Source organism: Chanos chanos, chromosome 2, assembly GCF_902362185.1.
Source record: "Chanos chanos chromosome 2, fChaCha1.1, whole genome shotgun sequence".
In the NCBI taxonomy this organism is placed as follows: domain Eukaryota; kingdom Metazoa; phylum Chordata; class Actinopteri; order Gonorynchiformes; family Chanidae; genus Chanos; species Chanos chanos.
Window position 1 is genome coordinate 50,132,172 of NC_044496.1, and position 18,078 is coordinate 50,150,249.

The 18,078-nt window shown below is 40.6% G+C and overlaps 2 protein-coding genes across 2 annotated transcripts; one reads left to right on the forward strand and one right to left on the reverse strand.

The window, feature by feature from the left end:
* Positions 1-4,560: 4,560 nt before the first annotated feature.
* On the reverse strand, positions 4,561-6,539 carry arsia (arylsulfatase family, member Ia). The gene is made up of 2 exons (XM_030766531.1): positions 6,223-6,539; positions 4,561-5,968 (listed from the first exon to the last, which is right to left on the reverse strand). Exons 1-2 carry the CDS (start codon positions 6,537-6,539, stop codon positions 4,561-4,563), a joined length of 1,725 nt encoding a protein of 574 aa, XP_030622391.1.
* Positions 6,540-12,810: 6,271 nt separating this feature from the next.
* On the forward strand, positions 12,811-17,896 carry tcof1 (treacle ribosome biogenesis factor 1). Its single transcript, XM_030765498.1, has 7 exons — positions 12,811-12,927; positions 13,208-13,263; positions 13,606-13,715; positions 14,683-14,735; positions 14,860-15,073; positions 15,851-17,656; positions 17,790-17,896. The coding sequence occupies exons 1-7, from the start codon at positions 12,811-12,813 to the stop codon at positions 17,894-17,896; spliced, it is 2,463 nt and encodes an 820-aa protein (XP_030621358.1).
* The last annotated feature ends 182 nt before the right edge of the window (positions 17,897-18,078 follow it).

Genomic DNA, 18,078 nt, shown 5'->3' on the forward strand with positions numbered 1-18,078 from the left:
GTTTGGTTGTAACAAAACCAAATGTTGAATGCTAAACTTGGTAAGCTTTGTCAACTTGATGGAATCAGATAAGCATTATTTCTTTAGTATAACATTTGGAGAATATAAACAACATACCAGGACAGTGGGACAGCATAGTGGTTGTGTTTTCACGGCTGATGTGGTTTTGAACACAGCAGGTGATGCTCCCTCCAGTCTGACCATTAAGTATAACAGTGGAATGATCAGCACTGATCTGCTGGGTGTCACTTAATGGCAGTCCATTCAGAAACCATCTGTACTGAATATTATCCCCCTCAGAAGAGCAGGACACAGTCATCTCCTCACTGCCTGAGCAGTGAACAGAGATTACTGGGGAGGACACTGGAGCTGTAGAGGGGTGCGGGAGGGGTGGAGGTTTGGGAGAAAAGATACAAATTTCGCACTGTGAATACTGAACAAAAAATTTAACATAATTTATATTTGTGCATACTTTTTGAGGACCTGTGCTTAGGCCTAAGGTTGATTCTCTTTTTCAAGGAATACATCATGCCATGACATGTATTTAAACAAATGGAGTATTTCTTGATTTAGTGTATTTTCTCAAAATAAAGAACAGATTTTAATGATCTGTTTAAATGTTGTTCAGTTATCTGAGTGACAGTGGCAGTAAATTTCATTTGGTGAAAGACATTACTTACCTTCTATGATCAGTTGTATTTCACTGATATCCACATGACCAGCTGAATTTGTGATGTGTAAAGAGTAATTCCCTGAGTCTGTCCTCTCTGCACTGGTTATGACCATGGTCCCATTGTCTTCAATAAACTTCCATCTTTGACTCACTGATGGGTCTGGCGCTTCAGGATCAAACTCAGCTTTACCTTTTTTAAATTTGAAAACTGGATCTGGAGTACTGTTTAATTGTTCCTTCTTTAACAGCAGCTCTGTCACGTCATCAGAAGTCAGTAGCTGTAGATAAACTGACTGCTTCGGGGCTCCATAACATGTGTGTGAGGGAATGCAGACGACCGCCATACCTGTAATGAGATGGAAAAAAAGATTACACAAATACAAAATACTTACATTTTTTTGTTTGTACAATTAAAATGTATGACTGGTCAGATTTCACAAAATTATCTTTCACAGAGCAGTAAGAAAGATATCTCCATGATGTGTAGACAATATTTTGCGAACTTTCAGTGTCTCTTATTGTTATTATTCCACATAAGAACAAAACTTGTGTTTCTACCGACACGAAGTAATCATTCTCTAAGAGTGGAATAGCTTTGGTCTTAAGCTTTTGATAAAGAGTACGAATGAAATCGAATGATTTATCAAACCAGCAAATCATGGAGTAATAGAGTGGTGTGAAAGTGTTGGACAACATTTGTAAGTTCGAGTATTTCTTATGTTAGATCAAGGTCTTACCATAACAAGCTGCTAGGAGCATCATCAGAAGCCTGCAGATGATTTGCATTTTTTCTCAAGTGAGACGTGCCAGAGTTGTCTATGAATCTTTATGAAATTTGTTGTAATATAGAAATGTCTTGACGAGTTATTTTGGAACAGAGAGCTGGTGACCTGTGGACAAAGAAATGTGTCGCAAAAACCATATGACTTGAAAGAGGAACTCAGTTACTATGCATACTGACTTCCTGTCAGAATGTGAAGTGGGTTATATGTCCCACATTCATTCTTGTACTTTCTTTGGGAATTTCTTATGTGAAAGTAATGTTCTTAATGTAATTGAAGCTACTGATTACATCGTTGTGATTTTAATATCACTGTAATTAGTAGGCCTACTGCGCAATGATTTTAGTTTTTGCACAGGATTAGGACTAAGTGTAATCTCTCATATAACTGTTTTGATATTTTATTTTGTATTTTCTGTCACTGACCTAAATTTAGAAAATCAGAACAGAACATGTTGGTACAGCAATATCTTCCGTGCCCACCCAAACAATTGGTAATACAGTTTATGTCCCTGGATTAAAGTCATAAAGTGGACAAATGTATAATTATCAGATAATGTAACCTTTTCATTATTAATGAATGTACGTAGTTATCAATCAATGAATGTGAGCCTACAGTGAGAGAAAAGTTACCAGGCAATTAAAGACAGTGCCACACAAAATGGACATCATAAAAAGAGGATGTGGTGATTGATCTATCTGCCTGTGTGTCTATTTGTCTGTCTATCTATCTATAGAGTGTGGTGACACCTCCTGGTCCCCTTCTCACCATGTCCTCTCATGTTCATGAATGTACAATACAGCAATTGCGTATGAAAAAAAAAAAAACATCTTAATAATTCGCAGACTGAAGTCAGATTACTGCAGAAGAAACACAGAGGACATTAAACGGTGATGGTAATTAATATATTTTCCATGGCCACTGTTTCAATGTGTTACATCTACATGTTTTTGAATAGTTACATGTACATGTATTTTTGCTGGGACAGAGAGCAGATCATGTAAGTAATTATCTCCACAAGAGTCTCTATGGTCCTGATGGGCTCCACCCACACTCTTCTCAGTCTTCTACTGACACTGCAAGCTGTAACCCACAGGCCTTTATAAGACCTGACATCAAAACCACTTTACTTTCTCAACATCAGGGTCAAAGAGTAGTTTATTTGTCATCACAACTGACAGTGCTATTCTGTGGTGATGAGTTAAACAGTGATATGATGAAACAGTAAAAGTGATAAAACAATAAACTGAGATCTTGTTAAGTAATAAAATATGAATGAAGTGAATAATGTCAAAGCAGCATTAGTGAAATCATGATAGAAAACTGCTCATTTGTCTCAAGTGCATGAGCTGTCATGCAGTTCACTGAGGCAAGAGAATAGTTTCCTGATGATGTATTGGGTGCAAAAATGACAGTAGATACTGTCAGTGACAGTACTGACAGTAGATAGTAGTAAATACAACTGGTCTTTTTAAGTACCCTGTGACTCTGTGGGTGCCTGTCGTCTCAGCTGACACTTAACTTAGCTGACTGCGTTTTCAAACAGCAGCTCAACAGTAGATGGTCCCTAAAAGGGGATCAGTCTGGTCTACAGTCTGCAAAGAGTCTCCTCTCTGCCAGACTGACTCACACAAGTGTAATAGTATTTCCCTGAGTCAGTCCTCTCTGTGCTGGAAATGATCAAAGTGACGTCATCAACAATAATCTGGCATCTGGTTTTGGGAAGGATACTCTCTGTGACTTCCATAAACTTCCATAAAATTCCTTTTGTGCTTCAATGCCAGCTCATATTTTTTTATATTCTTCCCTAGTTCCAGACGATATTCAATAGATTGAGGAAATAGTTGACTATACCATACACTGACTGTGAAATGCCTTAAAGCATTGTGGATGGCTACCATGTCCTAAAATGAAAGAGACTTTTTTTTTCCAAATTTCCCAGAGATTCATCATGCATAATACAGTAACTCATAATGCAAGAGGTAAATATTATGAACAATAATGTAATTTTATCTCATTTATTGTATCTTCTCTCATATGTTTTCACTCTCTCTACTCATTACATAATTGCAAACACTGAGTGAGAAATTCAAGGTCATGTACTCCATTTAAATCTTATTATAATTGAAAAGTTTCAGAGAAAGGACTAAATGAAAACCCAGTCATCTAACATGAAGACATATGTACTTTATTGTGTTTGAAGTGAACATGGTTCATCAGTGACCTGAGATAAAGAAAAATGAATAAAGAATAAAAACAATGATGTAACCATGTAAGGTATTTGGAAATATTATTAACAGCCCAAAAACACTTCCATCAAATGACAGACACACTGAAGAACTACTTCCTCTCCTGTGGTCTCAGTCAGAGTGTCAAACGTGATATCTCTCTGTAGTAGTTCACCTCTGATGGCATGATGTGTCTCTTCCCTCTATTTATTCTTTTTTTTTTATTCACATTTTACATCCAGAACTCAGCTGATTTCTCATGACACATAAATTATTGATCAACTGTCAGAAAAAGTATGAAAAGTTCCCTGTCACACCAGAAGACAGATTTAGAGCAGTGAGTCAGCCTTTTGACCAGACTAAACAACACACGGCTTTCCTCCGAGTCTCTGAAGTCACTGTCTGAGACAACGCACAGCCAGCAGAGAGCAATGTTTCCTTTATGTCGACTTTTGTACATCCTGATATCAGAAATAATGTAATATGGAACCAGGGCTGCACTTTCTTTATTCTTTCTCTCTTTCTTTGTGTCTTTCTCTCTTTCTTTCTTTCTTTCATCACCTCTAAAACTTGGAGTACAATTGCTCTGACACTGTGCTATGAAAAAAGAATAAAATAACAGAGTTGAAATACCAAAATAAAGTTGGGTTGTAAATGAGTGAAAAGTTAAATATCTCAGCTAACCCTGCTGTGTTTGTTCTTTATTAAAATAGACTACTGTACTGTTCACCTAGTGGTTACTCTAAAGGATTTTACCTCAAAGTGTATTGAGGAGTAAAATCCATTGGCAAATTGTTTCTGTTAATGATTCGTAAAAACAACGTTCATTAAAATGTCCCAAATTACAGGGAGTCTGTTCGCTGCCCTCATGGCACAGTTATATTCTGTTTGACATAATCCGTGTGTTTAGCTTCCTGAAAAAGGACCTCATTTTACTGAGTTTAGATTTCTTTTTCTTCCTCCTCTTCTTCTTGTTCTTTTTGTGGGAAACCCCATTCCAGTTCTCCTCTTCTTCATCCCCAGCCCAGGGCCCCCACGCTCCACCATTCAGACTGGGGTCAGCCCTGGGGTCCTCTGAGGGGTATCGCACGGGGACGGAAGTACGGTTGTAGAACACCAGCCTCGCCAGAAGTTCCTTCACAACGTCAGGCCTCCGCTCCGACAGGTCATAGCGTTCGTATGGGTCGGCTGTGATGTTGAAGAGCCACATAGATTTCCGAGGTTCTGCGTGACGCTCCAGGTTCCACCATCCACCTGGGAAATTTCCCAACATCTGTGGAGGGGACCAGTCTCCGTAACCAGGGTCTCCAGTTAAAAGTTTCCAGTCACCTACACGCACAGAAGCCTGGACAGACGTGTCCCAGATGCCAAAGCCGTTGTGCAGGGACCCATGACGTGCGGGGTTATAGAGGGGGTCGATGTTATGGAGGATCTCCAGCCGTGGAGACTCTTTGCCTTCACTAATAGCACCCCACACATCATAGCCGTCCAATCCATCGATCTCAGACACATTACCACCTGCTAGTCCCACCAGTGTCGGGTACCAGTCTGTGATGTGTACCAGTGCTCTACTAACCCTCTTTCTGCGTCTGAGGAGAGGGCTGTGCACAAACCCTACTCCACGGATCCCCCCTTCCCAGTAAGTGCCTTTCCTCCCTCTCAGGGGCCAGTTGCTCCCCCCGGACAGAGGCTGGCCACCGTTATCTGTGGAGAAAACGATGACACTGTTCTGGTAGTACCCGTATTTGCGGAGAGCATAGGTGACATTCCTCACCGCCTCATCCACCGCCGTCACCATGCCAGAGTACTTACGTCTTGCCACGTTACCCATGCCACGGTACGGGTATATATACTCACGCGGAGACTGGAGGGGGGTGTGTACCGCCTGAAAGGACAGAAAGATGAAGAGTGGCCTGCCGGCAGGGTCATGGGAGGCCAGGATTTTTCGTACCCTTTGGGTGTAAAGGTGAGTGGAGTATTTGCCACCCTGGCCCCAAGCCACCCTTTCTCCTTCGTGAAGGTCATAGCCACAGACTCCTGGACCATCACATGAGTCGTAGGTGTAGTAGTCCACGCTTCCCGTCAGGGAGCCAAAGTAGGAATGGAAACCCCGGTGAGTGGGCAGGCACTCCCTCTTGTAAAAGCCAAGGTGCCACTTGCCTACCATGTGTGTGAGGTAGCCATACTCCTGTAGTTTCTGCGGCAGGGTCACCTGGTCAAAAGGCAGGCAACTGGGCTGTCGCGGCCTAATGATGGAGTGCTGGAGGCCGGTGTGAATCTGGTACCTGTCAAGAAATAAAATACATATGATTGTTAAAAACAGATTACAAAACAGTTGACAGGTGAAGATGCTCCAGTGAGGTACATTTTTGATGGATTTTTTGCCAATTGATTTAATTAACCATAAACAATGTACTAATAAGGTATGAATAATGTACCAATACGTTCGTTGCAAAGGTTGTTCTTGAATAAGCTAGTACTTGTTCTCAAACGGATTTATCACGCAATCAGTTATGCATGGAGGATCCTACGTATTTACCTTCCGGTGATCAGCTGACTCCGCGACGGCGTGCAGATGGGCTGGATATAATAATTCTCAAGCTTTACACCATCTGCGGCTAACTTATCTAACGTCGGAGTGCGGATGTCGGGGTTGTGATAACCTATATCGTTAAAACCTTGATCATCCGTCATAATAAAAATGATATGCGGAGGACGATGATTAAGCATCGATGGATCCCTGGTGTGCGGCAAAGATTCGTTTTCGACCTGGTTGGGGCTCATCCAGTCCCAGGAAAGATAGCCCAAACTGAGCAAACTCACTACGGAAAACCCGGTCAAAGTAGATACTGCCATGACAACTATGTTACTACTCTTACATTAAAAGCACAAAAGTCTATAATCTGTAGACTAATAAACGAGGTAGGTATCATCTACTAGTATCGTTTTACAACAAAGCTTTATGAAGTCCACGTTTAATATTTCTTCGTCCAAAGTTTTCCGTCGTCTTCCTGGTATTGCCTTCTCCCAACATCTTGGCAGACTACTCTGTGCGATTTCAAAAACTCCCCCTAAAACCTCTCTTTGCAGTCAGGGGTCGTTCTAACCCCGCCCGAACAAGCATCCCAGTTCAGTGAATGAAGTTAGAACTGGCCACACCGTTTCCGATAGTTGCCAGTGAAATCGAGTAATAACTGTTATTCTTTTAACTGACATTTTACAGTTTACATAATTACTCTCAAAACTGTAACTGAAGTGTATTACCATATTGATTTATTTCATGCCTTTCACAGTCTTAAAAGCGTTTTTACCCTCGTTCTTTTAAAGTGAATGGTTAATTTTGAACAAACTGTTTCCAGCTAATTTCCCCCAAAAGCCTTGTAAACCCTTTTGATGTTCGACATGGACAACGTCTGAAAGTAATCTTTATGAGATGTTTAAATTGAAACCATCAGTCAGTAGGCTACTTTTCAGGATTTACATTTGTTCAGTCATAAAATGTTCTATGAATTTATAAACTAAACCTAGAACCCCCAAGGATTCCTGCCATAAAAAACTCCCATACATTTAGGGGTTTTTGGGGGCCCTGGACCTTCTGTAGACATCAACAGGGATACTGTTCTACAGTCTACCTGCTACACAAGAGCCTTTCATTGGACTCAAATTGTTGTTACTATATCTGTGTGTCAACGTTGAACGGTAGAGACCAAGCTTTGATTCACCATGCAAACATTTTATGCAGCCCACACAAGCCTTGCCTGATAGTATCTGAACTAAAACACGTGGAGCACTTATAATACACAATTACCATACCTGTTGGGTCTCTATTTAGATTACTGTAAAAAGCTTGAAAGATTTGTATACCTCTCTGTATGTTGATTTTGCAAGCTTGTATTCTCTGCTCTATACAGTCTTTGGCGGATGAACTATAAAAATAAGAGCAAGTTAGCATCCGATGTTCTGTAATCCTTATCAATTAGGCACTGTGTTGAGTCATTTTTATGAGGAAGAAAAAGGATTAAACACTCTTCGTACATTTGAATCAAAAATATAAAAGAAAACATTTTTCGCAAAAGAAATAGCAATTCTATACACGATTTTAAAATGTTCAGTATAAGAAAAAAGGAAAAAAGTACAGATAGCATGACAAGTACAGACACAACACTGTGAATAATGTGAGTTCTCATAAGGTGAGTTTCACGCGGGTCAGTCGAGGGCTGGGGGGTGGAGTTGTATGCAGGGACTAAGAGAGCAAAACTTTTCCTGAGGTTTACCTTTTCCAGTTTATTTGTGATTTTCCTGGAAGGCCGGCTGGAGGATAACAGCTCCTCCGCAGACAGACACACACCAGTAACAGAGGGAGTTTATTACTCAGACATCCGCAAGGAACACTTCCTAAAGCTTAATCAAAGTGTGTGTGTGTGTGTGTGTGTGTGTGTGTGTGTGTGTGTGTGTGTGTGTAGAATGCTTAAGAACCAACGCATACAGAAATTAAGCTGTGCTGAATCATTAACATGCTCCTTGTCTTTTAAACTGTTTAAGTGTTTCAGCAAATGTGTACCGTGTATCATCTGAAAACAGCAAACTCAGCTAGAAGCTTGGATCCCCCCTCCCTTAAAGACATACAGCAGCAGAACATTTGACATTTTATACTGCTGAAGACAAATTAGACACAGACCTGACCATAAAATAAAAAAAAAAATGTTCTGAAATGTCTATGTAAGGATAGAAAGAACAACAAATACTTTTTGCTACATACCCCGATTAGAAGCAGCTTCTGCAGCATTACTAAATATAATGAGTCTTGCTAAATATGTTAAATATAATATCTCTTTGTGTTTATCTTAAAATCCTTTTTGGACATGCTAACCCTTTACACTAACATCCGTTTTCATAGTGGGATCCAAAGTTGTGTGTTTATCAGATAGTAATTACCAGAATGCCAGGAACCAGAATGCCAGGAACCAGAATACCACTTCTGCACTATAGAAAAATAAAACACGTTCAAATATATCACTATAAACAACGGCTCCATGTTTAAAAAAAAAAAAAGAAAGAAAGAAAGCTGGCGTTTTTCTTAGGGTAGCCAAATTCTGTTCCGCCACAAGCACACTCACTGGTTGTGATTAATTCCATAGGAACTTTAACTTAATAGCAGAGTTCAAATGGCCCCTTATGAACACAGATGTGTCTGCTTATCTTCTGCACTCTCGTGTCAGCGAAAGAACAATACCACCAATTGCACATTTGACATAGTGTCATAAAATATCAAAGAAGAGATCTGATTCTTCATTAACTGAGAAATCAAGAAGGGGTAATGGGTTGACATATCTAATTACAGGAGTTTTAGCTTTTTACAGAATCCCATAAACAGTAAACTTGGTACTTTTTCATTTGAGCTTGTTTAACTGTTAATCTCTAAGCTTTGAGCAGCTGATGCAGGGTATTAGGCTATTAAGAGTCAGAGGCCAGGTCTTTTTCAACTCTCAAATCCATTTAAGTCACTTAAGTGTTTTCAGGTTCCTGCCAGTCTCCACAAAACTTATATTGAATAATGTTAACAGGCTCAGTTTCATCACAGATTAACTAGTAAATGGGGAACAAAGAACCTCTCACACTGTGAAATAACTGTGTCTTTAGCTACACTCAGAACCATACAGACAACACTACAGCAACCAAACATATGATAGGTTTATAAGAGCAGAGCTGACCTTTTCAACATTCTTCTCAATCATCTTAAAATGTAACATATGAAAGATGGTATTTGTGATTGCTTCATAATTTCAGGGCAAAATGAAATGGCTGAGCAAGAGCTGGCCTCGACAGAAAGAGTCATTTCATTTTTTTGTACTTAACACACGCTCTTTTGTGCCCAGGTCTCTACATACCCAGTTTTCAAGGTTTTCCCTCCCTGAGCCGACATGAAAGGAAATAATTAGATGAGAGGCCAATAGTGTGGGGAGCAGTGCCTGGACCAGATGTTGCGCTTGGCGAGGTGAGATGCACGGTTATTGAACACCAGTGCCTACGCTGCAAACACTACCCCCTTTTTCTAATCAACCCAAGATTTCCAGTAAAGTTCTCCATTTTTCCCTCTTTCTCTCATTTTTCATCTTTATTTTCCTCCTTTCTTTTCCCTTTTTCTCCATAGTGAGATTTCTCCTCTCTCCCTTTTTTTTTTATTAGAGAATTTATACGTTATTTTCATTTGCTCATTTATGTTTAGAGCAATGATAAACAAGAATGTAAGGGTTCTTAATGTCTTGTGCACTTTCGAAAATGAGGAAAGGACTGACTGAAGATGAAATGTTAAGGAATTCGTCCGAATCTAATACGTCTGAGTTTTTGGGAGTTCTGGCCTCTTGACTGCTTCTGCATGATCAAGTTCAGTAACATGGTCAATTCAGGGAGCACTGATAAGGTGAGTCTCCGAGATCATGGGATGTTTGATAATGAAAAAGATTTTTTTTTTTTTTTTTGTCGTATCCGCTTTCAAAATCCACATTCTGCGCTTTCAAAAGGAGTCCTTTTACGTCTTCAAAGTCTCTAGGCCTGTTCTTTCTCTCTCTGTCTACTCATATTTCTAAGATATGTGAGCGACAACCTGGGGGACTAGTGACACCTCAGAGATCACACTGAAAATAAATATTAGGAACTGTTGAAGTTAATTAGAGGAAGAGAGCAGTGGCCCATTGGGAAAGGGAAGGGTTAGGAGTGGGGGTCTGTAGGGCTGGTCTTGAGGAATGCAGGGTAGGTTTTACTTCCTGAGGAAACAGACTACCGTTTATGAGTGTAACCTGAACAAACAGCTCAGGCAGGGTCTTGGTCACTACACACTCATAGAGTGGGCCTGCTTAACCAGTCATAGACACTGTGTCTATTTCAGAGACATAATCAAACCAGACACTCACTCAAAAATAGGCTGTGTGGGTTTAGACATTGTCAAAAACCTTTGTTTTTTTCTTGGAGAATGATTTGAAGAAAGCACTTTTTTGTTGTTTTTGAGAACTCTCCACTTAGTAGGCTTTTCTAGGTTTTTGTAATCACTAGCCTACTCATGAATATTAATTAATGTGGTATAACCCTCTATAAATGATACGTTACAATCTCCTATACAAAGAATTCAGTAGCAGAAACTGAAATGCGAATCCATTGAATTGTCTCACCAGTCCAACTGAAAGCCAGAGACATCGCCCACAGAGTTAGTCGGGGCAAGTTGTCGGAACATGTCTCCACGTTTACCTTTCTGTCTGTGATTCTGTTCACGTAGTTCTAAAGCAATAAAGCTTAATTCATTTTATCCGTCTGTTAAATTTGGTGTTAAGATTGGAAGACATTCTTGTTTTCCCTCTCGTCCCTATGAATGAAGCCCTTTCAGCGTTTTTGCTCCCACTGACCCCCTGGGAACCCGATGCTCTCTTCCTCAGCTGACCTGGCGAAGGCATATTTCCACCTCTGCCACCAGTCTTCAGATTGCATTTCAGTCAGTATGCTCTTAACCCTCTGTTTGTTAGTGTCTCTCTCCAACCCCAAACTCCAAACTCCCACAGTCAAAACCCTAATCTAAACACACCTGTTCCCAATAGACTCAACCACTCTGACAGGTTTTAAAAAGGTTTTGATATGCCTGTTTTATTTGTGTTAGAGCTCTTTCGCTGTGGTTTACACCCACACCGCCTTCAGGGCGATATTTTCCTTTATGTTATATTCACGTACACGCTGACACTTACATTTTTAGACCACTGGAGAAACATGACTTTACCCAATAGCTCAGGTGAAAGGAAGGAAGGATGATCTATTTTTAAATGTTTCCTCCATATTTCTCCAGTTTCTGTTGTGCCTGTGCTTGTCATGAGGTTGGTGGATCAGCCTCATCTGCAGTTTCTGCATAGTCCATTGCCACTTCTTGCTACCACACGAAACTGCTAAAACATCCCAACCAGCCCAAAATGAACCATCATGACTTGCACTTTTGGTATGTATGCAGGTGGTGTGTGTTTAACCTATTACAGTACAGGTGACATGTTTTCTACAGGTAACCAGTAGATGGCGATGTTTCAAATGAGGTAACAAAACTGTCTTAATCTTTTATTAACATAATACTCTTGCAGATGGCTCCAACAGTTTGATTTGTAACTTTTTGGATAAAATTTGTTTTTTCTACAAAGCCCTTTCTAATGCCATTGGTTGATTTTTGAGGCACTTCAGCATGCAAGGACACCACACAGCAAATCTGTTTCTAAGACTTCCCTTTAGCTATTTACAACAGATCAGCTTCTATTTTAGTTCGACATCAAATTCTGGAATAGTTATCACCGTCCTTCATTCTTTGGACATCAAATACATGTCAGAGGAGTAAATTACCCTTTAATGGCAATGTGCTTGGTTGTAGATTGTAAATGTAGATTTATCAAAATAAAGTACATAATGTTTTGGAAATGAAAAACCACCAACTTTTAAACATCTAGTGAAGGAGCATATCTCATTATAATAGACTTTAGATTCAAATTCTGCCTTATTTAGACACAAAACGTAGGCTAAATGACGATGCCGAGAGACAATGGGCCATTGTGTTAGGGAAAATTGGGTGGTCCTGAGTTTCTATGTTGTTTCCCCCAAAAACTTCATGCCAAGTCAAACGGCATATATAACGTGCAGCCAAAGCATCTTCATCATCTGTCAAACTACAACTTCTTTCTGCCAAAGACATGATGACTCACAGATGGTCCAGAAACGCTTGAAAAGGAACATTACAACAGCAAAGTACAGAGTACAATTTATGCACATGGTGCATCCTAGTATTGAGAAGTATATTGGTATTAAAATGCAAATATGTAGAATGTGTAATTAAACTGTACGTGTCACATTGTAGAAGGTTGATTGTTTGGATTAGATCGAATAAAGTACGTGCTGGACTTCTGTGACACACAATCGTATCACTCAAAATCAAATGCCAAGAAGACCTCAGTACTACACTACCCGAAGTGCACTACGAGCGGAAACAAATCCAAAGTTGAAAGTTGAAAGGGAAAGTACGTGTTTGAAGCAGTAGCAATGCACAGTTGTTACAGAGTTTCTTAAAAGTTCAACAATTACCTGTTTACGGATTTTACCGTTTTTGATAATCATGTCATCGAAGGACGACCACGTCGCAAATCATGAGTTGATTCATTTAATATATCAGCATTTGAAAGAGAATGGCTACGAGAAGGCTGCCAACGTGCTCAAAAAACATGCTCCTAAGGTTTCAAACTTGCCGCTATTTTCACTTAACATAAACTAAGATGCAATGAATGTTGTTTTTAATTCGGATCAGAGTGGTACATAAGATGTTACGCAACAGTTGCTAAAGTTGCATTTGCTAAGCTTGTGAGAAGGTCCATGTTACTAGTCGCGTGCACTGTGATTAGTGCGAAGTTGCAGGAAATAATTTACCTGACTTCCATATTTGCATTCAGGACTGTCTACTCATAACTGTGTTGTCATGGGTGTGTAGAGTTTCTGTCACTTGATCGTTTTTCCAGGTAAAGACGGAAACCTCTTCACTGACATTAAATGACATCTACAAGACATGGGCTGAGTAAGTGTGACATTTCTGTGCAGTTCTGCTGCAGTGGTTTTAATGATTATTGTTCATAGTATCCCAATTATTAGCACTGCTTCTTCCCTCGCGCTTTTGTAGCCACTGTCCGTTAGTAATGTTAGTTCATCTGGTCAATCACTAAATTCTCTTAGCCTCGTCCGTTTATACCCCAGCCAGCTCCTTAAGGGCTACGTGCTTGAATTGTGTTCTGAATCACTTGGACCTCGCCTTGGATAAAAGCGTCTTCTACATGAATAAACTTAAATGAACACGCAATATTCATTCGGTAAAAGACACCCGTGTAACAAAATACGTTTTTTGTTTATTTTGTTGCTTTAGTATGGTGATTAAAAAGAAGAATAGTAAACATGGAAAAAGCACAGTGAAATGTACCACAACACCCGATTCCGTAATCAGCTCTGATGAAGGAGATACGCCGCCTGCATTAGGTATGTAAAGCTTTTGTCCTCTCTTTAGGGACAGAACTCATCAACCTGTCAATCAACGGAAAATCTGTTGATTCTATCAGTAGAACAGCATCTGTTCAACACACCAATCCATTGTCAGAGTCTTATGTTATGTCTTGTCCTTGTGTGTTGTAACTGCTGGGGGTGCAGGGAACTTAGGCCAGGCAGTGCCTATGCTCAAGAGTCCTACAGTACCAAAGGATGCAGCCAGTTCAGACACAGACAGTAGTGATGAAAATGAAGAGGTTTCTCCACAGCAATAGGTGAACATAGGAGGTGATGGAGCTGACGCCACAGCAGATACTTTTATCTGTCTATAAATTGTTGAGTTTTGGGTTATTGAGTGAAGGCTGGCCACCCTGCTGCCAGAACATTCTCTTGTTTGTTTATGTAACAGCATAGTATAGTAGTGGCATGGTTATTAGTATAACAGTAAAATTCCATCAGGTCTGGGAAGTCACTTGGGATAAATGCATCTGCTAGAGGCATAAATGTAAATGTAGATAAACACTAGTACTTGCAGGAAATAATTTTCAGGATACCGTGTAGGATATCCGGTAGTTATATTTGTACACTTATTCAGGTGTTTTGCCTTCCTGTTCTTCATAATGCAGAAACTAACATCACCACAGAAAGTCACACTTGTAACCTCAGAAAAAGAGAAGGCAACAAAAGCAGTGAAAGGACAGAAAATGGTTGATGAAAGTAAGACAACATTAAACACAAAGAAAGCTCCTGTAAAGAGAAAAGCCAAGTCTAAAATAGAGAGAAACTGCAGCCACTCAGCACCCCCTACAGGTATATGTTTTGTGTTTTGTTTTGTTTTTTGTGTGTGTGTGTGTGTGTGTGTATGCGTGTGTGTTTTTCAGCCTGTTTCAAAGTGATGCTTAGTTGAATCGCATTAATAATTACTTCTTTGCATGTATATGCTCTGTGATTAAACCAACAGGATCAAATGTGACAGACAGTAACAGCAGCACTGTGCTGAAAAAGAATTCACAGGTATTAGACTTTTCCTTAACATTCCGATTTACTCACAAGTATTCTTTTTCATCAAATCCTCTAAGTTGTTGTTGTTGTTGTTGTTGTTAGGATCTAAATATGTTCAAACTCCTTTCTTTACAAGACCTCTGTGCCATCTGCGAAAAGGAAAAGACAGGAGAAAAGTAAGGCGAAGTCTGAGAAGAGTAGGAAAAAGAGCAAGTCATCGTCATCGTCTGAGGCTAAGAGTGAGTGCCCAGCTCCTGCACCTCCTCTGTCCGCAGGAGTCGACTCGGACTCGGACTCCGACAGCAGTCTGGATGTGGAGAAATGGAAGAAGTTGGCTCTTCAACTAACAGGTGAGGGCCATAGACAAGTGGTGGACAAGGAAAAAGAATGTTTCATTTTTCAAAAATGTGGTATTTCCAATGAGTTATATATCTATGATTACGCTCAGTACTTGTTACTTTGCGAAACAGGTACAAAGAGTCACATTATTTTAGACTGAAAAGATGAGCTCGGCTCTCTGCATCCGCGGGTTCCGTATCCGCTGATTCAACCAACCGTGGACCGAAAGTATTTGGGGGGGGGGGGATAGATGGTTCTAAAGAGCAAAAGTTGAATTTGCTGCGCGCCAAGCACTACGCTGACTCCACGCGAATGAATTGATGTGCGGGCATACCCTGCTGTAGCCTCCCGCCATTTCACAGATCCTCAGTCTCTCTCCAGCGCTCGTTGTTTGAACATTGTTCACCTCGTGTCTCGTTCGTTCGCTACTTGTGTTGTATGTACCCTCTGTTTCTGTGTTTTATTTCTATGGATTTCTCTTTAAGATCAAGTGTTGAAAGAAAGAAAGAAAATGTTACGTTGTTGCTCACGTATACTATATAGTTAGGCCTACGATGATTTGCGTCTGTACTGAACATGTACAGACTTTTTTTTTTCTTGTCATTATTTCCTATGTAATACAGCAAAACAACTATGTACGCAGCATTTACATTGTACTAAGTATTATAAGTAATCTAGAGATGATTTAAAATATACAGGAGTATGTGCGTAGGTTATATGCAAATACTACGCTATTTTATATGAGGGACTGTTACTGTTGTGATCGTGTTGTTATCCTGTTTTAAAAGAGGCTGATATTAGGAGCGTGGATGAACTGGTGAGTTCCAGTGTCCCGAGTGATACTGTCCCTAAGGCTGCTAAAAAGGAAAAGAAAGCAAAACAGACTAAGTCAACAAAGCAGGCAAAAACAAAAGAGAAGGAGAAAAATGCGAAACCGAAGAGCCCGTCTAAGAATAGCCAAACTCCTCATGCCAGCTCTGAACCCTCCTCAACCAAGACAACCCCTAAGAAGAGCAAACCTAAAGTTTCTCACAGCATCTCAGGCTCTGATGAAGCTACAACCATCTCTGAAAAGGACAACACTAAGTCAGAAACTGATCAAACCAGAACACCTCCCAAGAAGAGTAAAACTGACAAATCCAAGACTGATGACAGCCTGCCAGAAACAGATCAAACAAAGAACTCCTCAAAGAAGGGCAAGTCCAAGGTTTCCAAAAGCCTCTCGGATCCCGAGCCGACTGGATCGCCTTCTAAGAAGGGTGAAGCTATCAACGGCCATTCAGAGCCCGATGCCAGTGAGACCTCATTGAAGAAAGGCAAAGCTGAGAGTAGCTCCGCAGAGACAGACAAGGCCAAGACTCCTTCAAAAAAGAGCGAGACTAAAATTGCTAACACCCTTTCAGATCCTGCACTCCCCAAGGCTTCCTCTAGCACGGCCAAGAGCATGTCCAAAAAGAACGATAAGGCCGTCAGCGGCCCCTCTGATCAGACCCAGACTCCATCCAAAAAAACTGAAAGCAAAGTCTCTGCTGAATGTTCGGATACAGCAGAGAGTCCTTTGAAGGAAGGGGAGGTCCTTCCTTCAGCCGCTGTGTTTACCCCATCAGAGGAATGCTCTACTCCTGTTACTCCTCTAAAGGAGGGCAAAAAGTCATCTAAGAAAAGAAAAGATGCAGAAAGTAAAAATGTACCCAAGCAAGAGGAAAGCGCAAATGAGTCCGTATCATCCCACTCGGACACCCCGAAACCCTCAGAAAAGAAAAGCAAAGTTAAAGCCGCAGCGGAGGGCGAACTTGTCCCAACCAGTGTGAATGCCATTTCAGAGGAGGAGGCCCTATCTGCCGCTCTTAAACAGGACGGCAAAAAATCATCCAAGAGAAGAACAACTGAAAACGAAGGAAATTTAAATCTACCTAAAACCACGGAGACCACAGAGGATGGTACAGAACCTCTGTCGATAAAAGACACCCACAAGTCCTTATCAAAAAGCAGCAAATCTAAGACCAAGGAGGGAAGCACCTTGGTCTCTGCCAGCCTAAACACCATGCCAGAAGAAGGCTCTAGCCCCGCCCCTCCCAAACACAAAGACAACAAGTCAGCCAATAAAAGAAAAGCTCCAGAGGAAGAAGGCACAGATAGTTCTAAAACTGAGACAGATGCACCAGAGCCCAAGAAAGCAAAGAAACACAAGAAAGATAAAGCGAAGGAGGCAGATGAGAGAATAGAATGCGTTGTTTCCTCACCTTTGCCATTGGTCCAAGATGAAAGTAATACAAATGTACCAGAGCCCAAAAAGGCCAAGAAAGACAAAAAAGCCAAGGGAAAAAACAAGGCAAATGAGGAAATGGAAGTAGGTGCTGTTGATTCAGTTACACCACTTGCCCAAGATGAAAATAACAAAGATGTATCAAAACCGGAGGAAAATGCATCAGAGCCCAAAAAGATAAAGAAAGGCAAGAAAAACAAAGAAAAGAAAGTAAATAACACAGAAGACACAGAAGGAGATACAGTTAACTCATCAACACAACTGGAGGAGACGTTGTCTGTTGAAGAAGTTGCCATGACAACCACCCCCACCAGTCAGAAGAAGAAAAGTGAGTAACAGATTGAATTTAAGACCAATGAGGTTTCATAACATTTTAAGAAAACCATCAGAGATAAACTGTAGTTTCATATCCTCTTTGTATCCCCTTTTGTAAACATTTCTTTCTGTTTTTTTAATCACAGAGAAGAAAAAAGAAAAAGATCAGAATGAAGAGAAGATTACTGAAACTCCTGCCGTGCCAACTCCTACCCCTGAAGAGGAAGCCCCAAAAAAGGTAGTACAGCCCTAAGTGAACAAATTAGCCAGAGGTTTTACTGGTTTTACTGAAGTGACTGGCGTGTGGATGGATTCATTTAGAAAGCTGAGTCTTGCCCTGTCCCGTTCCAGAGCGCTCTTTTGTTGGCTTTCCGCTCTCTGGGTCGGCTCTTGGATAAGAGAAATATGCAAAGTGCTGATGTGATCTTTTGTCCC